The sequence below is a fragment of the Sphaerodactylus townsendi genome, linkage group LG05 (genome assembly GCF_021028975.2).
Source record: "Sphaerodactylus townsendi isolate TG3544 linkage group LG05, MPM_Stown_v2.3, whole genome shotgun sequence".
In the NCBI taxonomy this organism is placed as follows: domain Eukaryota; kingdom Metazoa; phylum Chordata; class Lepidosauria; order Squamata; family Sphaerodactylidae; genus Sphaerodactylus; species Sphaerodactylus townsendi.
In genome coordinates this window covers 78,881,018-78,903,945 of record NC_059429.1, presented here as the reverse complement: position 1 = coordinate 78,903,945, position 22,928 = coordinate 78,881,018, and the positions used below count along the sequence as shown (strand labels likewise).

At 42.9% G+C, this 22,928-nt stretch overlaps 1 protein-coding gene across 1 annotated transcript in view; it reads left to right on the top strand.

Moving 5' to 3' along the window:
• The window catches only part of CACNA1S (calcium voltage-gated channel subunit alpha1 S), a 99,992-nt gene that overhangs the window by 49,564 nt on the left and 27,500 nt on the right, over positions 1-22,928 (top strand). Inside the window, exons 24-32 of the mRNA XM_048497868.1 lie at positions 8,084-8,230; positions 9,697-9,898; positions 11,408-11,566; positions 11,991-12,101; positions 12,950-13,033; positions 15,876-15,932; positions 18,632-18,772; positions 20,081-20,146; positions 21,330-21,488. Coding sequence (XP_048353825.1) covers positions 8,084-8,230; positions 9,697-9,898; positions 11,408-11,566; positions 11,991-12,101; positions 12,950-13,033; positions 15,876-15,932; positions 18,632-18,772; positions 20,081-20,146; positions 21,330-21,488 — 1,126 coding nt within the window. The remainder of the gene's footprint in view (positions 1-8,083; positions 8,231-9,696; positions 9,899-11,407; positions 11,567-11,990; positions 12,102-12,949; positions 13,034-15,875; positions 15,933-18,631; positions 18,773-20,080; positions 20,147-21,329; positions 21,489-22,928) is intronic.

Below are 22,928 nucleotides of genomic sequence, written 5' to 3'. Positions count from 1 at the left end.
TGGGATAGACCCGGGATCATATATCCCAGGGTGTTTTTATTCCGGTTTCTCCCTTCGCACGGCTGCCCATCAGTGCGTTCAGGCCGGAAGGAAGAACTCCAGTGAATTATGCATGAGCCCCTGGTTTATTTTCATTTTCCACATGAACGTGTACGTAGTTTACGTAGATTCTGTTTTTCCGATATTCTGACTGGTTGCAGCTAAGGATGGGAAGAGCAGGCGGGAAAGTCAGGAATATTAACCAGCCCTCCTCCCACGGTGTTTGTATGGGCGTGGGATCGGCATGCACTTTTTCAAAAGAACTGCCAATGTTATCGTTTTTAAAAGTTGCGGGATGAGGCGAATCTCGCGGGGCGGGCCTGATTTAGGCACAAAAGCATTGCAAAATTCATGCCCAAAACGGGATGGTTCACTTCTTTATCCCAGGATATACTGGCCATGGGGAAAATGTCCAAGTCAATATTAATCGGTTTTAACTTAAAAGACTCTGACAGAAGAACATTTCAATTAACTGACTCTAACTGGGCTACAAAACAAGTTAGGTATTTTGAATTTAAAATTGGTGATACAGTGAAGTATCCTATGTTGAAGAATTTAAGACCTACTGAACTTGAAGATAAAAATAAAATAAGTGGGCTAATCTAAAGTTATGTTGGATGGGGACGATAGCACTAATTAAGAAGAAACATTACCAGAATACTTTTTTTTCCAGCTGTCCTTATTTTTCTGTCTGTTTTTGTCACATTTGAAAAATAAATTCAAAGGTTGTTGGAGCTTGAAAAGGGGAATAGAAAAGTTTGATGCAAACTTGTAATGGCAAAAACTTAAAAACTCCTAATATATGTTGGAAATATAGAAAATCTGTTAATATTTATGCCCTATTTGTGATGGAATTGTCCTCTGGTCAAAGGGTACTAGGAAAGGATGGTGAGAAGAATCTGACAGATTATAAGGGTAGAACTCCCTATGGCCCTTTCCACACGGGCCATTTACAGCGCCCTAGGGACGGCAAAAACACTGTCCCTAGGGAGATGTTCGCATGGGGGGCACAGCTGCATCACAGCCGCGCCACCCTCGCTCCCCCCCAGTGGCGCGAAGCCGCTGTTTCCAAACCTCGCTCCCCAAGCGAGGTTTTCTGGAAACAGCAGCTTCCATGCGAAGGCGCCATCCTCCCCTTTCCCGATCGACATACCTTCCCTGCGACCTTCCGGCGCGTCGCCCAGGCCTGGGGACACGCCCCCCCACCCTGCGACTCCAGAGCTGTCGTGCAGGATAGGGGGGCGTGTTCTCTGGCCTGGGCAATGCGCCAGAAGGTCGCAGGGAAGGTACGTCGATCGCACCCCCCAGCATGGCCATGTGGAAACGGCCTAAGTCACTTTTAAACTTGTTTGAATTTAATGACATAGCTTTAATATGGCAAATATTGAGGGCTGCAAGAATTCACTTAGCTAAATATTGGAAGCAAGATCCCAGTACCGAGAATTGGTTACTTAAGTTACAGAATGTCATATTACTGAGCCAAATCACTATATTAAAAATGGACAGTTACGAGAAGTTCGATTAACAGATTCTGTACTCAATGCTAGACTCCCTAGACATTGCTTAAATAAGAACAAAGTAGATGAAGTAGAAATAATGAATTAAATGTATTATGATTTATTTATTTTTATACATATATGGGGGGGGGGTTGTAAAATTTGACTTGACAATGAAATACATTTTAAATTCCAAAATTCCTTGATGCATGTTATCACAAAGCTGGATGGGTAAATTCTAAGATAATCTATTATCAGATTAGAAGGGTGTTTTCCTTCCCATAATCAATTGCATAGGTTTCCCTTGTACACTTATCATAACCTAAATTCAAAAGTTTCCCTGTGCTAATAGTTCCATTAGTTAGAGGACTGTTTTATGAAATCTTTCCTAATTTATGTCATTGTGAAGACTATCTACTGTATTTTTATCCCACCCTTTGTCTGAGGGTCACATGGCTATGTACCAAGTTCTCACTGTTTCCATTTTATCCTCACAACAGCCCTGTTAGGTAGGCTAAGCTGCAAAAGAAGTATATATATATATATATAAACCTTTAATGGCATAATTAAAACAGCAGCAATATACCAGAAAAATGGCGACCTCAGTGTAATGATACAATCTCCAGTACAGTTATAACCGTTTGCTGATGACAGAGCACAAAAAGTTAGCCAGCGCTTCCAATACACTTGCAGAACCACAATCCAACATCGTTACCACAATTGATAGATTAATATTATCAATGGGGGGTTTTAACCACGGGTTTAGATATTTATTCCTGGCTAAACTGTGTAACGTGGGCAAGTGTAATATCACGTGGTTGGATTGATTCTTCGTGAAGTAACTGAACCTGCAGGGACAAAATCTTTCATTAAAAGGCACTTTCTGTATCTCTGTCCCTGAGTGGTAGCTGAAGGGAGAATATTGCACCTGGCAAGGGTCAGGGCTCGTCGCTTTAATTTGGGTTCTAAGATCAAATGGAAATACTTGGCCATGGTATAGGGTTTTTAATGGGTATACCCAAGTGCAAGGGAGAGCAGCGTTTATTAGCCCTGCTGCATCAGGTGACTATACCTCGAGATCATACAATCTCTTTTTTTGATAGCTAGTCAGCTTTAGCTCATTGGCATTCATTAAAACCAATGCATCCAAGGATAGACCCATTTCATGGATTTTTTCGCCTCAACAAAAGGACCCTCACCCTACTCGGTTTTGGCTATGAAAGAAAGAGCCTGGTAGGTAAAGCTTTTGTGACAGTTGTTAAAAGCTATCAATCATTGTATCCAGAATTGGAAGGTCATGCACCATGCTCTTGTATGGAGTAGATGTTGGGCCCACCTCCAAACAGACATGACCGCAGCATATGGGACTGAGTGAAGGTAAGCCGAGTATACTATAGAGAAAGCATGACTGAACTCTTTTCCATATCGCAGCTCCATGCTTGTGTATCCACAGTGGGGATTCCGTGATAGTAATTCGCATGGTGATTTTAGCATTAAATGCCTTAATGGCTGCAAGGTACAACAAATTCATGACCTTTGAAGATGCGAAAATAATGCGGCTAATGGCCTTCCACAACTAAGCTTTGCTTGATTCAATGGCCAATTTCCTTTTGGAGGTAACCCAAGAGGAGTTATAATTAGAAATGGAGACTCCAGGTATTTAAAATGTTTGACCTGTTCAAGCTGTTCATTATTTATTGGCCAACTAAATGGTCTCCAAGAACAAGCAAAAAACCATTATTTTTGACTTTGCAAAATTAAAGCGTCAGGTTATTATGACTACAATATTCAACACAAGCGTGCCAGTAAGCCGTTTCAAGCCAGCTTTTGTAACGGGGAGAGTAATATAAGCGTCATCAGCATACAAAAGCTAAAGTTGTATGGTCATATGATGATTCAAGCAAAAGCAGGGAAGTGAGAGGACTCCTCCATCACAAAGGAAGCCAGACCCCTTAAAAAAAAAGATTAAATAGGGTTGGGGCCAAAACACACCCCTCTGTTTGACACCCTGTTAATTGGTATATAAGGACTAAGTATACCATCAGGAGAGCATTTGACTTGACAGGTAGGTAAGTCATGAGTATGGCAAGGCCATTACTAGTGTAAGTAGCCTTCTGTCAATTCCTAGATTAAGCAAGTTTTCTCCACAGTAGATCTCTTCTGGAGACAGAGTCAAATGCCCTTTAAGTCCAAAAGGCCACAAACAGGGATGATTTGCTTCCGCTGGTGTATTTTTTGTGACGAGAGTCCTAAGGATCAAACAATGATCTAAAGTAGATTTCCCATGTTGAAATCCTATTTGTTCTGGGCCAATGATGATTTCTGTTTTCTGTAATCCATGAGAAGAGAGTTTATTGTGCAAATATTTTGCATATACCTTTAAGCCAGTGATGGACAATAAACTAATCGGATCCGGTAATTGGAAGGAGCAAAAAAATCTCCCCTTTTTTTGAAGATTGCAGGAATTATAATCGCGATGGGTCCAATCTGGATGGTACAAGAGCTGTTTGATTAACGGATGTAAAAAAGAGCTGCTAGTACCGGGGACCACCAGTCAACAAAGTTCTTAATTAACTCTGGGGAACCCGTCGGGTCCTGGAGCCTTGTGGTCCTTTAATTTAAGCACAATTTCATTCAACTTCTTCTGCACAGACAGGGGCCACTCTGGACTGTCGCTTATGTAGAGCAGAAACATGCAAATTAAGGAAAATGAAGGGTCTCATTAAAAAACATCAAGGAAGTATTTCTGCCAGATATGACTGGGTATACAAGCTGCGTGGAAACTAAGTGAACCTGAGTCATTGGATACAAGGGACCAAAACTTCCTTGAGTCGATTACAGTTTATTGCCTGTACAAGTTGCTCCCAGTGATCATTTAGTAGTATCAATTTCACGCTCTTTGAGAATACTATGAAGTTGGTTCTTTAAGGGAGCAGAAGTATGTACCCAAGGTGTTACTACAGGAGGTATCTCTAAAGATTGCATATGTCTCTCCCGTGAAGAAGTCAGCTTTTAATGCGCATAGGTATTCATCATTTAGTACTTCTGGAGGTCATGCTCGACTTCTTGATTTGGTTCTTTTCACGACTGAGGTGGTCGTAGTAGTGGCAATAATCTCCCCATGGGCGTTAGGGCTTAAACCTTCAAATGTGCTGTAAAAACACAAACAGGGATTAATAGTTTGAAGAGTGAGTGATCTTAGGGCCATGAGCTTTTATGGGAGATAAAGTATGGCATGCTGACTTCCCCAGTGGCATTATTTTGTAGGCCAACTCATTCTAACAAATTTGTAATGGGCTAGCTGGTTTAGCCTCCAGAAAAGGAGTGGTTTATTGATATGGTGATAGTTAGTGGTAGATGATCGCTCATATATGATTAAAACCAAATCTGAAATTCTTTAACATGTTTCCTGGATCTTTAGAGGATACTAGGACCTTGTCAGGAGCACTGCAACCTCTTTTTTGAGAGATAATGTAAATTCAATTCCTGATCCGTTAAAATTGGTCAAGCCATTTTTAAAATAGTCCAGATTAAAACTGATACAAAATTTAAAACAAATAAACTTCCAGCTACATTAATTGTCTTGTCTTTAGATATTCTAGATAGACAGCAGCCCTCTGGTAAGAACTCTGGATCAACCCCCCAAACAGCATCATATAGGGGCCTGTCTATTTCCCCAGTCTGGCATTAAAATCTCCAGCTACTATATGAAGTCAACTGAGGGAATTTCACCAGTAACTCTTCAAAAAATAGTTACCAAAATCATGCCATTGGTTGGATAACTTCGAGTCTATCTTGTAAGTGGAGGTAAATATACATTTGTTAAAATTCGTGTTAAAATGTTCATTAGTTAACAGAGACAGATTATTGTGCAAATTTGGAAGCTGCTGGGAGAACAGCTTCACATGGACATCAAAGTTAGAGTTAATTTTCAGTATTGATAAACCTGCTTTTGGGCCCTTCCTTTTAAATTTGCTTTAAAGGCTTGGGACACAACATGATAAAAACCTGGAGAGAAAAGATCTGAGATGGCAGACCAAGTCTCCTGCAGCAAGATAACATCATAGCCCTGCTAGCATTTCCCTAAACTCAGGTCTTGCAACTTTGTTGTTCCAACCCATAATGTTCCAGGATACTGTAAAACGAATTTGGGAAGGGAAATGCCTGGCATCGAGGGCTGCATGGCGTCAGTCCAGTTCCTATAAGTTTCTCCAGGGATTTGTTGTTGGCATCCTAAAAAAAAAAAACGCATAACAGTTATTTTGTAGGCACTGGATCTGGAGTCTCCATTATTGTGCACTTCAATGATCGCTTACATTCCTTCCTATATTCTCCATCTGGTGAAGATCTAATTGCCGGGAAGAAGCTGAGGGGTGAGGTTTCTCCATCAGTCTCGGCTTCAGCCTCTTGGGCCCAGAGTTTTTTCCCCTTTGTATCCTGTTGAGATCCCAATTGCAAAGTCTTTAAAAAGATGAAAGTCCAACTCATAATCCATCTGAGGTAGCTCTAAGGAATGTTGAGGAGCCAACTGGAGAGAAGGGATGCAGAGGTCTTCCATAACAGTGGAGGCAGAGGCAGAGTTCTTAGTGAGGGCAAATGTATAGTTCTTTGAGAGATTTTGTTCCCCATAAGGCTCAGAAAGGTGTTGGGTTCTGTTCTAAATTAGTTTGTTCCAACAAAGCGATCTCCCTGGTGTGAGTCCCATTTCCCCTGGGTTGAGCTATGGTTACAAGATCCTGTGCCATAGAATGAAGAGAGGGATCCCTGAGGGTTGACCTCCAAACTGAACTTCGTACTTCATCAGTTTCCTGTTTGCAGATGTCGATCGGGCAATTCCAAATCAGGGATTTCAAGTCTCCTTTTTTGAGAGGTTTGGAACTAATGGAGACACAATAATATTATGAAAAAACCGGTGCGAGGGGAGAATGCCTTTTGCTCTTAAGAGTAATCCTTAACGCTCTTCTCCACAGTTCTTTTGTAATAACACAATGGTGAAACAAATGTTAGTAAGTACTCTCTGATGGTCATTCAGGTAATTTTGGAAGCATTGATTGATTCTTACTGAGATCAGATCTATCTCCTTTGCTCCTGATTTTAAGTAACACACCTCTCTAGATGTATGCGTTTAGGCTAGACTCAAAGAGTTCCAGACAAGTGGGCAAGCAGCCATTATAGTAGAAAATAATATTGGAGACAGATTTTATTTTTTGTTCTCAAGTATCAGTTAAGTTGATAGTTAACATGTGCTGGGGTATTAAAGGTACTCTGAAAAATTGAGCTTCAGATTTGTTTGCATTTCTAAAGGTGAATGGTGCAGATGGTTCATGTCAACTTTAGTTCACCCTTGTTCTGCTCTGTTCTGGTGAGCTGAATCCATAGCATGTGTTGCTCAGAAGATTGCTTTACAACAAATGAGTCTAAGTTCATTTGGATCTTTTTTAATTTCACTGTAAATGTTAAGTTAAGAGTTCTTCCTAGCAACAAGATTGCAAAGAGAGGCAGTGTCAGACACACTTCTCACAGACATGCCTTGCATGTTATGCATTCTCCTTCCCTGGAGGTGGGTTGTGATGTCGTGAGCCAGCTCCCTCTGGAGTCTGAGTTAATGGGGCTCCTCAGCTGGGTAAGCTCAGGCTTGAGACAACATTTCTTTGTTAGTGAACTCCCACTGTTCCACCTTTCATTTTCAGGAGGGGGGCAAGGGGTGTGTTTTCCTCCAGAGTCAAAGGGGAGAACTGGATTTGATGTTTTCGAAATATCAGTAAATGTAAGCGAGTCTCACCCTGAGAGGGACAACAGAAAATCGTCTATTTTTTTGTTGCTTGGACGCAGGAGGGCTCAAGCTCTCTCTGTATTTCTCAGGCTTCCTAGCTGCCATTGGGGCCCAGATCAACGATAAGGCTCCTACTAGGTAGATGGAAATCCTGTTAGTTGTTGAGTAATTGCTTTAAACACCCCGCCTGTCTAGAGACCAAGAGAGCAAAGTGTGGGGGTCTCAAGCGTAAATCACTAACAGGCTGCCCACACAGTAATCTGAAGACAGACACTCAATTAGGCTCCAAAATTCCACAGTTGTCCTTGACACAGATTCAAGCAGCTCACAACTGCAGGCACTTGTTAACTACCCAGTCAAAATTATTTAAAACCATATATAACAGCAGCAGAATCAAGATAAATTTACGTTTTTTTCGTAGCAGCACAGCTAGCGTCTTTCCCCAGTGTCGCCATCTTGGATCGCCCCGACAAAAAGAAGTAATTGATGCAAGGTCACACCATCAACTCACTGTGAATTAGAACTCAGATGATTTCCCTTCCCCAGTCCTAGTCTGCCTCTCTAATCACTATACTGCATGGGCTCTGTCTTGCTGCTGTTTCTTGAAATATCCGTGTCATAAAACAAACCATGAACTCTGAGGTATTAATCCCAAGTAAATCAACTGAGAAAATTACTTTTGCCATTTGTAAAGCCAGGAGTAACTGTCTCAATGTTAGTGACATCAGCCTAACATCAATTAAAAAAATACATTTGCTTTTTTCTCTTCTCCCAGAGGACATTTCATCTCATATGTCGATGCAGATCCAACACAGATTGTTCTTGGTGAGCGGATATGGCAGCATAATGATTTCCACTTTGACAACGTCTTTTCGGCCATGATGTCTCTTTTCACCGTATCCACCTTTGAGGGATGGCCCAAGTGAGTGCAGAAACAAATGGTTTGTGTGTGTGGGGGCGGGGGGGAGTGAGGTCCTAAGTAGGCTGCTAGGAAATTTGAAGGGGATGAGTGAGCTAGCCTGCCATTTGCACTGTTGCCTGATTTAGCTATGCTGTCCAACCTAACCGGCTGGTGCAGGGAAGGAAGCATCACTAATGATAACATTGTTGCTATGCATCAGTAGATGAATTAAGCCAATGGTAGTGAACCTATGGCATGTGTGCCAGAGGTGGCACTCAGAGCCCTCTGCAGCGGGTGCACACAGGGCCTGCTGGAGGCTGGAGCAGGCTGGCGGCTGCTGCTCAAGGGTTGAACAAACAAAATGTGTTTCTTCCCAAACACCAGGAAAATGCTCAGACCCAAGTTTTTTGCCGATCGCCTGGGCAGATCAAGCCTAGGGTGGAGGAACCGAGATGTATTTAGGATTTTTTTTAAAGCACACCAAAGTCTTTGCTAGAACTGCTTTTATTTTTCTGTTCTTGTTGCATTTTTGTGGGAAGTCAAGTGCTGTGATGTCATGTGAAGGACAAAATGCAGATCAGATGGCTGCTCCACCAATTTAGCTTTCCTGAAGTTATCCCACCCACTGCACAGCATTCTTGCTTAGGATTGCCTTCCTTGATTGCCTTTTTACTTCTATTTTGTGGTGAGGGGTTTATTGGGTTTCGGAAAGCAAAAGTTTTACTTCCCTCTTCCCCCTACACCCCTCCCCCTCCCCCTGCCAGGACCCCAGTGTGATAATAGTGTAATTATTTCAAAGAGATTATTAGCATTAAGCCTAAGACCTAGTTTTGGGGAAGCAGTGTACGTAACTCTGTTCTGTTAAACCCCACTGATTTTCATGGGAAGAACTAAATCCTTTACCTGAGAGTAAGCTCGGTTGCTGGCAATGGGGCTTGCTTCTGAGTAAACCCTTGGAGGGTCGTGAGTCACCTGTTTGAAGCATTGCACAGATGCTTCACAAAGCTTACTCCCAAGTAAAGTGCACCTCGGAGCCAACTGTTTTTTTCTAAACTAAAACCTCAGTATTCAGGTTAAATTGCCGTATTGGCACTTTGCGATAAATAAGTGGGTTTTGGGTTGCAATTTGGGCACTCGGTCTCAAAAAGGTTTGCTATCACTGCATTAGGTAATCACTATAGCTTCTACTGCAGTTGATGTGGGTAAGGACTGCATTATTCTCAATTCTCACAATATTTTGTGGGTTGAGTACTGGAAAATACCCCTACCCCCCACCCCCAGTGCTACTTTGAAGAAAGATGCCTGCGTCCCACACAGCAAAGTTACTTGTATTCAGCTATAAAATGTATATTTGGAAAAAGTCTTTGAGAGTGGTCACCTATCCTCCCATCCATATAGATGCCAGATGCTTAAGGCTTCCACCATCTCTTCTTCAAAGCCTTTTTGACCATGCCTATTAACCAGGACTTCTATGCTGTCCCCTACAGACTGCTGTACAAAGCCATTGATACCAGCAGCGAGAACATGGGCCCTGTATATAACCATCACATGGGAACTGCCATCTATTTCATCGTCTATCTCATCCTCATAGCCTTTTTCATGATGAACATCTTTGTAGGCTTTGTCATTGTAACTTTCCAGGAGCAAGGGGAAACAGAGTACAAAGACTGTGAACTTGACAAGAACCAGGTATGGTAACAGGGACTTCGAGCAGGGATGGCACAACCTGAACTAGATATTTGGCTTCATCCAGAATAACATTTCTTACAAGTGGAAGGATTTCCATTCATGGGATGTGATTTTCCTTCCCACCCGCTGTCCTTACAGCAGGCACCAATCCCCCCCTGCAATCTTGTTCCTTAGGGTCCCTTCTTCTCCAATAACAGAATTTCAGGAGGCATTTTTGGTTGGCCAAAATTGCGTAGAGACAGAAAAATTATGCTTCAGGAGGAACAGAAATCCTTGAACCTGTGTAAACATTTCGTCAGTACCTAATCCGTTAAGCTAATGTTCTGGGCAAGAGAAAAATAAAGTGTAGTAGAGCAAGAGATCATTTGTGGGTTCTCAGCCAGGAAGCTATGAAATGAAAAAAAATCAGGCACTGAAGTTTATGTTAATAAGTATGATGAAGCTGGATCATTCATCCAGGAGCCGTAGCAACTCTACAACTGGCTATCTTTTTAACAATTTGATATATCTGCAGCATGAGACATGCCTCATGAATACAAGTGTGTCTGAGTGTAGCAGTAGCAGATTTGCTTGCTGCTTCTTGAACTGGATTAGAAAGACCAAGCTATAACTACTCTTGTATATTTTTCTGTTGGTTGGTCGTGATCAAGAAAGCCACCGTATAACCTGAAAGTTCAATATCAGCTTCTGTTTCTTTGATTTGGGTGTCACTGAGTTTCAGTAGTCTCCATCAGTTAGGGTTTCAGGAAGAGGTGTGCACCAAAAATAGTAATTTTAGTTTTGTTTCAGGAAGGCCATGATTTTTGTTATCCTGAAATTTTCAGAGTATTTATACCATTACAGAAATCCATTTTGGGGACATTTTTCAGGTTCAGGAACCCCAAAATCATGGCATTTAAAAAAAGAACAAAATCCTAATATTTAGTGCACATGCTTCCCCCTGCCCCTCAGTTGCAAAAACAGTGAGGGAGGAGGGAGAAACCTTGGCTGGGGCAGCACTGCTGCTGCCACCATTTCAACCCCCATTAAACAGAGATCCATTGCAAGACACCTGGCCTCCTTCTCTCTCCTCATTCCCCCATTGCTCCTGCTATCTCTCCCAGATCCAAATGGAATTTCAGAAGCATTTGGGTTATTTTAGATACCCCTGAGCTGAAATGAAACAAGGAATTTCGGGACTAATTTCAGCTTGGGAATTTCCAAATGCACACCCCTAGTGGCAGAAAGTCAGCCTCTGATAGGAGTCCCAGGGTGACAATAGTTCAGTTTGTGGTGCTGGTCCTTGTTCTAGTTCAGCTGTCCTTTAGAGTTGAATAACAAACCATTTGTCCTTGAGAGGAAATCCATTTAAGCAGATTGTTTAGGAAGGGAACAGGCCATACAAGTTATTTGGCATTACTGGTGAACTTTAGGACCTGAAGAATTAGACCTCCCTGAGCAGAGATTCTAAGAGTGGTTTCTGAATGATAGTGCTTGACCTTTCCCATTTTGCCTTTTCTCTGTCTGCAGCGTCAGTGTGTCCAGTATGCCCTGAAAGCACGCCCTTTGAAATGTTACATTCCTAAGAACCCCTACCAGTATCAGATATGGTACATCGTGACCTCCTCCTACTTTGAATATCTCATGTTCTTCCTGATCACATTGAACACCATCTGCTTAGGCATGCAGGTATGGATGAGTAGAACTCCCACCCACCTGAGGGGTAGCAGTATAAAATGGTGGTAGTGGAATCCTAAGAAAAGTTTGCCTGTGGAAGAAGATAGCAAAGCTGTGCCCCTTAAGTGGGCAGGTGCTGACCTTGTGCTTGAAAATATGGATGAGTCTTTCAGTTCCTCAGTTATGAGTTTTACACAGCTTCGTGTTATTGAACTCTCCTGATGACTACTGTTCCAGAGCTCGCAGCCATGGAAATGCTAGTGAGCAAAATGTTATTGTTAAGGAAATTTTTACATTAACTCAGCTACCTCATTGTCACAATTCTTTGCTCTGTAGGCATTTCTCTGTTGTCTGTAATTTTAAAGATTCTTCCTTGCAAGTTTTTATTAGGAGTGCCATATACCATACACAAACCACTTCTCAATTATCCCTACAGCATTACAATCAGTCAGAAACAATGAACCAGGTGTCAGATGTTCTCAACGTGGTCTTCACCATCCTCTTTACTGTGGAGATGATTCTTAAACTTATAGCCTTCAAGGCAAAGGTGAGTGAGGAGTAGACGCACAAGGCTGCTAGTGCAACATATTAAACTCTTCAGTAGGGACACTCCAAAGCAGTGGTTCTCAACCTTCCTAATGCCGTGACCCTTTAATACAGTTCCTCATGATGTGGTGACCCCCAACCCTAACATTTATCCATTTTACAGATGGAGAACACTGATGCAGAGAGTCTTAGGCAACCCCTGTGAAAGGGTCGTTCGACTCCCAAAGGGGTCGCAACCCACAGGTTGAGAACCGCTGCTCCAAAGAGACTGTTGGATATGTGTAGAGGTGTCAGGAGAGGGTGCTTGTCATAAGAACATAAGAACAAGCCAGCTGGATCAGACCAGAGTCCATCTAGTCCAGCTCTCTGCTACTCGCAGTGGCCCACCAGGTGCCTTTGGGAGCTCACATGCAGGATGTGAAAGCAATGGCCTTCTGCGGCTGTTGCTCCCGAGCACCTGGACTGTTAAGGCATTTGCAATCTCAGATCAAAGAGGATCAAGATTGGTAGCCATAAATTGACTTCTCCTCCATAAATCTGTCCAAGCCCCTTTTAAAGCTATCCAGGTTAGTGGCCATCACCACCTCCTGTGGCAGCATATTCCAAACACCAATCACACGTTGCATGAAGAAGTGTTTCCTTTTATTAGTCCTAATTCTTCCCCCCAGCATTTTCAATCCTAACGGAATAATAGAAGCCTGATGTTTCAGGAGGGGTTCCTGTGTTGGATAAATAAATACTAGAAAGACATGGAAAATATTCCCATCCCTCATGGTGCACTCATTCCTTCTTCTGGTGCACTCTTGCTTATTCTGTATTCTTTTAGCTGTTTTCTCCTTTCTTTTTCAGGGCTACTTTGGGGACCCTTGGAATGTCTTTGATTTCCTCATTGTTATTGGCAGCATCATTGATGTCATCCTTAGTCAGATTGATGTAAGTGCCCTTGGAGCAGCTGCAGGATTGCAGTTTGAGTAACCGGCACTGGAGGGTGGTAAAGACTGAAAAATTGAAGAAGGAAGAAAACAAATCTCAGTTGTGATACAGCACCATATGGTCTCTCAGCTTTCCACAGGGAAAACCCCCCTACATGTCTGGGAAAAATCTCTGACTTACAGCAGACATCAGCCACATCACAACTTCAGCAGCCTCCAGAATGTGTTAGGATTGCTGTGATTGTTGAGTAAAGGGAATGATAGGCATCTCTCATATATAAGGGAACCTAGTATGGACTCTGACTTTTAGACGTCTCTGCCAAGAAGCACCATCAAGTAATTTGTCCTTGATCATAGCCTCAAGACTCACCATGCCCAGGAGATTTAAATGTGTACCCATGGCAAAGAACACATAGCTGACAAATGGAGTCTGAAGCTTGAGATGGTTTGTCTTGTGGTACCTGCAGAACATTTCTGCCGTGTTGACCACCATAGCAACCATGATCCAAGCAGCTGCTTAATATATGTGCTTATAGTGTGAATATCTTTTGAGAATACTTGCATATATGAATGTTGCCTTTTGTACATGCATGCATGGATGCTATAATATACATCATAGAATATGAAAACATTCTATAAGTGGAATAGCACATGCATACTCTATGTTGTATGTTGCATATAAAGAGAGAACATACTGGCAACTACAGCTGTTATCAAGTTAGAAATGCCTCCTCTTGTCTTTGTGCTAATGCATGCATTTACAATTAGCAGTCGCTTCCAGAAATGCTATAAAAGTTGATTGATTTTGAACAGGGGTGTCGAGCATGTGACCTGGGGACTGGTTCTAGCCCTTGAGGGGACTTGCCAGGCCAGATTGGGAGCAATGGGGGTTGCCTCAGTTGGCTTGCAGGTCTGATAAGCCCCTTCAAGGCAGCTACCAGCCCTGCTGTGGCTCGCCAGCTCAGGCACACATACCCCCAGTGTTGTTCTAGGACCAGCCAAGACAGCCATTCCACCCCACTCCCCCAAGCCTGTCCCGACCAAGTCCCATTTATGTCATATCTGGCCCTTATAACAAATGATTTAGAACATAGCACTCATCAGTTCCATCTGTGCCTAATTCCATACTTCGAAGAAGTCCTGCCATAGCCATCTTCCCCTTCTATTTTTGGACACTGCCTTGCTTTATATATCCATCCTTTGGAGAAATGTGATGTGCCTCTTTATAGAATCAGTCAGATATCACCAGCAAAAAAGATCTACACATTTTGTGATGTTGTTTACAATCCTAAAACTAGTGATTTGATCTGAGCATGACTTGGCACATTAGATAGCCAAAAGACTCAGAGGAGAGATCCAGGTGTTGACCAATTAAGATGACAGGGAATAAGGTTTAATGGAATGTGAGAATGTATATTAGCAATCTGGGGTCTGGTAAGTAAGCTTGGTGACTGCAATTTTCTTTCACTGTCAAGATACAAGAGTATCTATTGCCCTGATTTCATTTTTTCCTTGGACTCTTCATCTGCCACACTGGAATGCTGCTTCATATTGAACAACTGAGAACTGAAAAATGCAAAAGCATAGTAGGGGTAATATTTGGACCATGAGACTCATCAAATACTCTGTACCCCAACCTCTGACACTGACAAAATCACAGTTCTGTGTTGAAATAGCAACCAACTCCATCTTAAGCAGGTCTTCATTGTTGTTTCTGTTCTTCCATCAACAGATATTTCCAAACCTGTCACTCTTTCCCTTTCTGCGCTTTTTCTTTTGTCTTCCTTTCCTTCCTCCTTGTCCATTTGTCACATTTATCTGTATATTGATGTTCAGTAAACCCCCTGTTATGTGAGTTCCTTAAATGAATTAATAAATGTCCTTGTGGATGGCCTCTCAATTGTGTTAAAGAGCCACTGGCATTATTTCTGGGTCTTTAATAAAGTTTGTATGTTGCTTCGGATAAAAGAAACATATTGTCCAATCAGGATTTTAGTCAAGAAAAAGAAAAGAACAGACCAGAGCACTGATCTAGCAAATCACCACATTCATTTCTTTGTTACTGAATTCAGTGGCACCCCTTACAGCAAGTATGAAATTAAATACACAAATGCCAGTTGTAGAATCAGAATTTTAAAATTTAGGTGTGGTAATAGTCTTTCATAAGTACCAGATTTTTTCTTGATTCTGACCACGTTGTTAAACCCTGTAGAAGGCTGCTGTTCCTTATTCCCCAGGTCATCTGGTCAGGTCTTTGGAGCTAACATTTGCAGAATAATTCAACAAGGTAGGAGTTTAAAGATGTGACCATCAACTATTAGCGTCAGAGCTCTTAATGGGAAAGGTCATGTTGAGAACTCTCATCTCTTGTGCAAGCCCCCATTTGAAGTCTAGTTCACTATGGTCTCTTGACCAAGTTGCTATGGCTGACCATGTGTCATAGACAGGTGTAAGTGCTTAGCTTTAGCAGAATGCAGATCTTTCAAAAATTGCCAAAGAGGCACATGTGCCCCAGTCTTTTTACAAAGCCTGAACTTTGGCTTCTCCTAAAATTCCAGACTTCATTCAAGATCATATTAATTCTCAGCTCACTGCTCTTCTCTTCCAGCCTGTGCGCTAGGTACTGATCAGTTTTTCCAATGTTTCCTGCATTGTTTCCTGCAAGCCCTTTATCCTTTCCTCCTTTTTGCTTGTCTTCCTTGTAGTGGTTATCATTAGCATCAAACATCTCACTTCTGCTCATCCAGTCTATCCTTTTGTCTCTTTCCTTCACTCTCTCATCCTCATTTCTCATCATTTCAAGGTGTGGGATTCTTTGGTTGACTATTTTGTTCTCTTGACAGACGGTTCTTGCTTCCAGAGGTGGATTGTACTGCCTAAGCGGTGGCTGTAATGGCATTGTAAATATCAGCTGCATGAGCTTGCTGTGCACAACCTTTTCTTTTATAGTCCTCTCCCCTCTGCCCTTGCTTTGTACACCATTCCATGTTGCAGTGTTGATATGAGTTGCATGAGATTATTGCCAAAAGGAGGTCTTCAGGGAGAGATGGGAAACAAATCTAAAGATAGGTCTATATTGCAACGTCAGCGCTAACTCAAAGCAAAGGAATCAAATGGGTAGAATCCTTTAGTAAATAAGATACTTTTTTCCTACCTTAAATTTGGAAAGTTGAGGCATATCTATCCTTCAAATATATATTGGTTTTATACCAGCTGAACTGTTGTTGTGTCCCTCAAAGAAGCTTAAGAATTATAGTCTGGCAGAGATCCTGCTCAAAGAACTTCAGTTCTCTCTGAATAGGGAATAACTGTTAAACATGATTAAAACTGTAGGGTTGCATAGGCTATACAACTGGTGCTAAAGCCTTACTGTTCCCATTTGATCATGTAGAGTGACAGGACCAAAATGGGAAATAGCACATTATGAGACACTTTTGTGCATGTTGATTACCAAGTTTGGAAACTTATCAAATGTACCTCTGACCACTGTAAGACCTCTGCATGGTTAGGCAGATATGCCAATATTATTACCTTTTTGCAAATCTGGGGGCTGATCACACCTGCCCCAAGTGTGGCATAATTGGTGCCTACACTATGTCCACTTTGTTGGAATTTTCTGCACCAGGTTATTTAATATATATTTAACAGGGGGAGGGCAGATCATCTCATGACAGTGCCTACTCAACAGTAGCTTTAGACATAGCTTCTACGTGGTGGTTTTAAAGGCCACCAGAAGGACATCCAGCACATATCCAATATCCACAAACTGTATCACCCTACCACCTTGTTCCATGCAGATTCCGCCCCCACCCCCACCCCACTTAGCCTTTCTATCATTCATAAATCAGGTGAGACTGATTTCAAGAGATGGGAACTCACTACATTTTGCTTAGCAGAGTTAGGGCTTTTATGTATTCTCAGGTTCCTTGTGTTTAACTTCCTTTTTTGGTGGAGTGGGGGAAGTTCATATCTGCAAGTGTTTTGCTCCCTCTTATGGCTCATTTGACATCACACAGCTTTAAATAAAGCATACCTCCATGCAGTTTAAATCGGCCGCTTTTTGTGCTTGATAAAAATTGTGTTCTATCAAACTGATCACTCGAGAGAACAAAACTTATGCAGAACTGTGGAAAAAATGGAGAAACAAGAAGTTTGATGAGGAGACTGAGAATGCGTAAAAGTCCATAGAGTGCCTTCTTGTTCTTTCTATTTAATGGTAATGCACTTCACATTTATCACACGTTAGTCTAGAGAACAGGGAGTAAGGGGCTGTGCCCTAAAAATTTGACCCTGAAAGTTCCTTTCTCATTACTTTCTCATTGCCCCTTGGGAATTTGGTAATGGCCCATAGGCAATGGCTTGGAACCATTCCCACCCTCCCACTGCAGCTCAAAATGCTTCCTAAATTGCTGCTGCTGGGGAATGGGTGATCTCCGGGAACAGCGTGATGGTACAGCTGGAGGGGGAACTGGCAAAAAAAAAGAACAGTCACCTGTCTCCAGAAATTGTCTGGTGTATCCAAGCCAATTCACTAAAGGAGTGGTTGCAAGACTGCAGCATTTGCCTTGCCCCTGAAGCCTCCTGACCTGTGTCTATTGCAATTTTTAAAAAAAGATTTGTATCAGTAAGTCCAATTGCTGTTCCTGTCCAACAAAGATGAAAATCTAGATAAAAAATTGCTTGCCACAAGGTATCCAGAAGTAAGAGGTTGGCACATTATGTATAGTTGGTTAATAAAACTAAATAGCCTTCATATTTCGTAGGACTTGGGAAATGTATCATTGCCTAGAAGTAACTTTTTTTAACTGAATGGGAGTATTTCTGTGGCTAAAAAATGGGCAGCAAATATCAGCAAATATGTCACTGAATGTGGGGTTGGGGTGCACCTAACTTCCATTTCTGGTCCAACCTGCAAATTCATTCCATACAGTTTCACTGTTGAAAAAGATACAGTGAGTGTTGAAGATCCTAAAACCTGCAGATATTCCACTGAACTCTGCACTGCAGAAGCCACTTTCTGAATTACTTTTTTTTTGTTTATATGTCTGCATAAACACAAGTCTGTAGATGAGCTTTGAGTTGGATTGGCTCGATATTCAATGTGTTTGCTCTCAGTCCTGCCATGATAGTTTGACCCTTCCTCTCGTGCTAAACTTGTGGGCCTCATGATGATGCAGAATCATTTTTAATTTCCATAAAACAGCCACTGACAGTTTCAGAACCAACAGGGTGTGTCATCTGTAGCTTCAGAAGAAATATCAAGGCCAAAAGATTCATCTTTCTGTTGGGATCATGTATGATGGGCTGACATTAATCTCTATTCCAAACCTTTTGAGTTAGCATGCCATTAGTAGAGTAGCACAATCCTTCCTTCCCCTTTAGCATGCTGTTGGCCCTGAGGTCCCACTTCTACCCATGTTGCAATGATTGCTGTGTTTGTCGCTATGGGCTGTCCCCATAGACCAAGCAGTGGGTGAATTGAGAGCAATGCTGCTGGTAAATGTGACAAGCCTGTTGAACAGATCAGATCAATCCCTAAAGTCTGTCTCCTTGCTGCTTCCATTTGTACTCCCTGCCTAAGAGATTGCTCTTTCCACAGCCTCCTACCACAGGTAACGAGGAGAACGGGCGGATCTCAATCACCTTCTTTCGGCTGTTCCGTGTCCTGCGACTGGTAAAATTGCTAAGCCGAGGAGAAGGCATTAGAAACCTACTCTGGACCTTCATTAAGTCTTTCCAGGTGGGTGCCACACTAGTTGAGACTGTGTGAACCAAGCTCCAGATGCACAAAGGAACTTAGACGTGGGGTGGAGGGAGGTGAGGACAAGCATAACAGGCCAGCACTTTCTGTCTGTTTGCTGTATTGGCATAGGTGTCTAGAGGGCCCCCCCAGGGGGCTGAAGCCCAAGGTGCAACTTGACATGATCATACCAGGGGGGGGGGGTCGACTACCCCTCCCTCCCCCCATCCAGGAGTGAGGAGTTTGTGCTACCTGCTGCCACTTCTTCCTGCACTCTGTCTTCCACCTCCTTGGGTTGCCACCGCTGTGGCTGCCACCTGCCCTCCATTTAGGCTTCTGCCAGGGGCTGGACAGGTGCAGCAACTTCAAACGATGGCTGTGAAGAAGCCAGAGATTTCCCCCTCACCTTGCCCACGTGCAAAGAGCTGGAGGCGCATTTGTGCTGCCTGCACCACCATTTTTTCCTGTGCCCCCACCCAGTCTTGGGTTGCCACTGTTTAGGTCACCACCTGACTGCCCACTTCTGCCACAGCCAGCCACCTGCCCTTCACTCAGGATTTTCCTGGGGGCATGTGGGGAGAAAGCAGTGACTTCCAACCCGCCTCCCCTGCCCAGGAGTGAGAAGCTGGAGTCACATTTATGCTGCCTGCACTGCAGCCACCTCCTGCACCTCCCCTCCTCCTCAAGATGCCCATGGAGTGGAGGCATGCCTCCCCTGCTCAGCTGGGAAGGTGAGTGGATGTGTTCCTCTCCATGGCTACCTTCTCCACAGGAGAAACTGCCTGATGATTCCTCCCTCTTCTAGGCAAGTCAGAGGGGCTGATGATCCCCCCTCTCAGAAGCAGGAAGGGCACTTTGTGGAGGTGCACAGCTGTTTCCCACCTCTTCCTGCAGAGCCCCTTCTGTTTTTCTTTCAGCCCTTCTTTCTGCCTTTCTTTCTGACTTGTGTCTTTTTGACTTTTTTCTGACTTTTTGACTTTCTTTCTGCCTCTCTGTCTGTCTTTCCTTCTGCCTTTCTTTCCCTCTTTTTTCTTTTCCTCCCTCCCTCCCTCCCTCCCTCCCTCCCTCCCCCTCCCTCCCTCCCTCCCTCCCTCCCTCCTTCCTTCCTTCCTTCCTTCCAACACCACTAGGGTGGCTAAGGACCCCCCCATCCCAGACTCCACTGCCCCACTGTAGAGACCATGCCACAGCAGCAGAATCAGGAGGGTGCAGTTTCAGAGCTTTCCCCAGGCACCATTTTCTGCAACTACACCCCTGTGTACCAGAGTTATGTGTGACTATTGAATTATTCTACACTTTGTCTCTTAGGCCCTGCCGCATGTTGCCCTGTTGATTGTGATGTTGTTTTTCATCTATGCTGTGATTGGGATGCAGGTAAGGATTCAAGGAAGTTCTTGTATTCCATCAGCCCAGCTGCAGCCAAGATCCCTAATCCTTCATAGGAAATGTAGACTCAGGCTGATTATACACTGGTGCTCTGCCCCACGCTGAAGGGAGACTCTTTCCAGGGCAGAGCTTCTGTTATGGACCCCTTTCCCCCCTTCTCACACTCATTATGCAGCAGATCCCATAATCTTCACTGTTTGTGAGAGTGGACAAAGAGCAACTTTTTTGCCTGCTTTGCAGGGAAGACCAAAACATGGCTCTGTGTTATTCTTTGCTTAGGCTTTTTGGCTCCACCCACCTCCCCTGCTTTATTTCTGCCCTTCCCAATGGCCAGGAGGGCTTTGTAAAACTTTATTTCAAGTTCAAGCATTTGTACCATATTAGATCTATTGAAATAATGATAGATCTAATCCAGGAATATTGAAATACTAAGGAATATCGAAATAACAAGCCTCTCTGTCCTCCCATAGCAGCAGCTGTGGCAGGAAGTATATGTGTGTGTGGGAAGAGAGAGAATATCAATTCTAGCACATGGTCCCTTTCTTCAACAGAATGTCTTGCAGGATCTGCTTTTCCTCTTTCATTTGGGCAGGGGAGGGCCTACAATATTGATATAATTGCAATAACAGCAATATCGATATAACAGCAATTTAAAAGGCTTTAACAAAGCCAGAAGTCTTGCAGTAGTTGCTGTGATGAGATTTGCGCCTTTAAGAGTGAGCTGATGAGCAGAGTTAAGAGAACCAGGAAAATCAGGGACCCCAGAGAGTTCATCAGGCAAGCCGCACAGTAGGCAGTGGAGTGCCTCCTTGCATGTAAATGGAGAAATGCAAGAAGACCCCACTGCAACCCCACTGTGCTGCAAAGAGCCCTGAAGTAAGCATTCCATGCGTAATGGGCCTCATTCTCTTCCTTTGGATATCTTGCCCATTTTCAGTTCCCTGAAATCTTCTGCTCTGAAGGACCACTGTTCATTCTATGAAGTGAGCACAATATTCTCCTATAAAGTAGATGGGAAAGACAGAATCACAGTGGTTCTGCATCTAGTAAGTCAATAGCAGTCTTGGTTGGAACAGATGTAAGGAAAATGGTACGAAAAGTGTGAGCTGGTCAGAAAAACAGAATAGGAATGTCTGCACAAGGGAGTTAAACCAAAACTTCTGCTTTACAGATGTTTGGAAAAGTTGCTCTAGTGGATGGAACCCAAATCAATCGGAATACCAATTTTCAGACCTTCCCACAAGCGGTGTTGCTACTGTTCAGGTATGTATCATATAAGCCCTTTTCTGTGTTAGGTTTTGATAGTACCACTGCCAAAGTTCTTGGAACAGTAAATCATTGCCTTTTTAGCCTCCTTATGTAGTTGTCCTCTTTTTCCTGTTTATACCACCCTTAAGTTAAGAGCCTTTAAAACAAAAATGTACTATTATAAAGGTTTGGTGGAGCATTATGTGCAGAAGAATCCAAATTTGCAATCCTTGGCATCTCTAACTAATTTCAATAGATGGGTATCTCAATAGATGGAAAAGCCTTCTCTGCTTGAGACCTTGGCACTCGGTATGTAGGCTTCATTCAAACATAAGTGCAAGCATATGGTGACCACAAAGAATAACGTTGCCATTCCCTGAACGTTAGAAACCACTAGAAAAATGTTTGACTTACTGGTACGCAGAAAATATTCAGACTAGTACTGCTGTCACAGGTGTTTCTTTGTGATCTCATGAAGAGCCAAACTGGAGCTGTCTTTCAGCAACTGGGACTAACTTACAGTAAGATGAGATCAAAGTCATCTTCTTATAGTCAAGTCATATAGGAATACTGCATTACTTTGCTAGATCACTTGGGGAAGGTAGAGTCCCAAATCAGATAAAATAAAATTTAATAGATACGATCTTAGATCAGCAGTGTAAACATAATATATAAAAATAGAAAGCACATAGCCAGTACATACAGTTAAAACATTTGTAAGATTAACTGTGAAGTTTACAAAGTGCAGAAATAGTCACAATAAAATATAAGACACTTGCCTTCTTGTTTAGGCAGAGTCCCCAAAATTCTCAAAATGCAAGCAAAGATGTTGACAAGGTGTTCTCCTGCAGCAGTGGCGTAGGAGGTTAAGAGCTCGTGTATCTAATCTGGAGGAACCAGGTTTGATTCCCAGCTCTGCCACCTGAGCTGTGGAGGCTTATCTGGGGAATTCAGATTAGCCTGTACACTCCCACACATGCCAGCTGGGTGACCTTGGGCTAGTCACAGCTCTATGGAGCTCTCTCAGCCCCACCTACCTCACAGGGTGTTTGTTGTGAGGGGGGAAGGGCAAGGAAATTGTAAGCCCCTTTGAGTCTCCTGCAGGAGAGAAAGGGGGGATATAAATCCAAACTCTTCTTCTTCTTCTTCTTCTTCTTCTTATATGATAATTGCATCCATGAAGATTAGTAATTATCTGATGACTGATTAACTATGGAGCAGTGAACACACCAGAAGATGGAGGTAGAATTCTATGAGAACTGAACATACTGGAAAAGTGGGCAGATGTGAATAAAATGCAATGTAACAAGGATCAGTGCTGAGTTTTACATCTGAGTAACAAAAACGAGGAACATGCATACTTGACAGGGGATACACTTCTGGGTAGCAGTGTGTGTGAATGGGTAAATTAAATATGAGCAGCCAGTGTGATGAAGTGATAAAAAGGGCTAATGGGGCCGTATCATCAGAGGCATAACATCCAAATTGCAAAATGTTATGCTGCTGCTGAACACTGCATTGG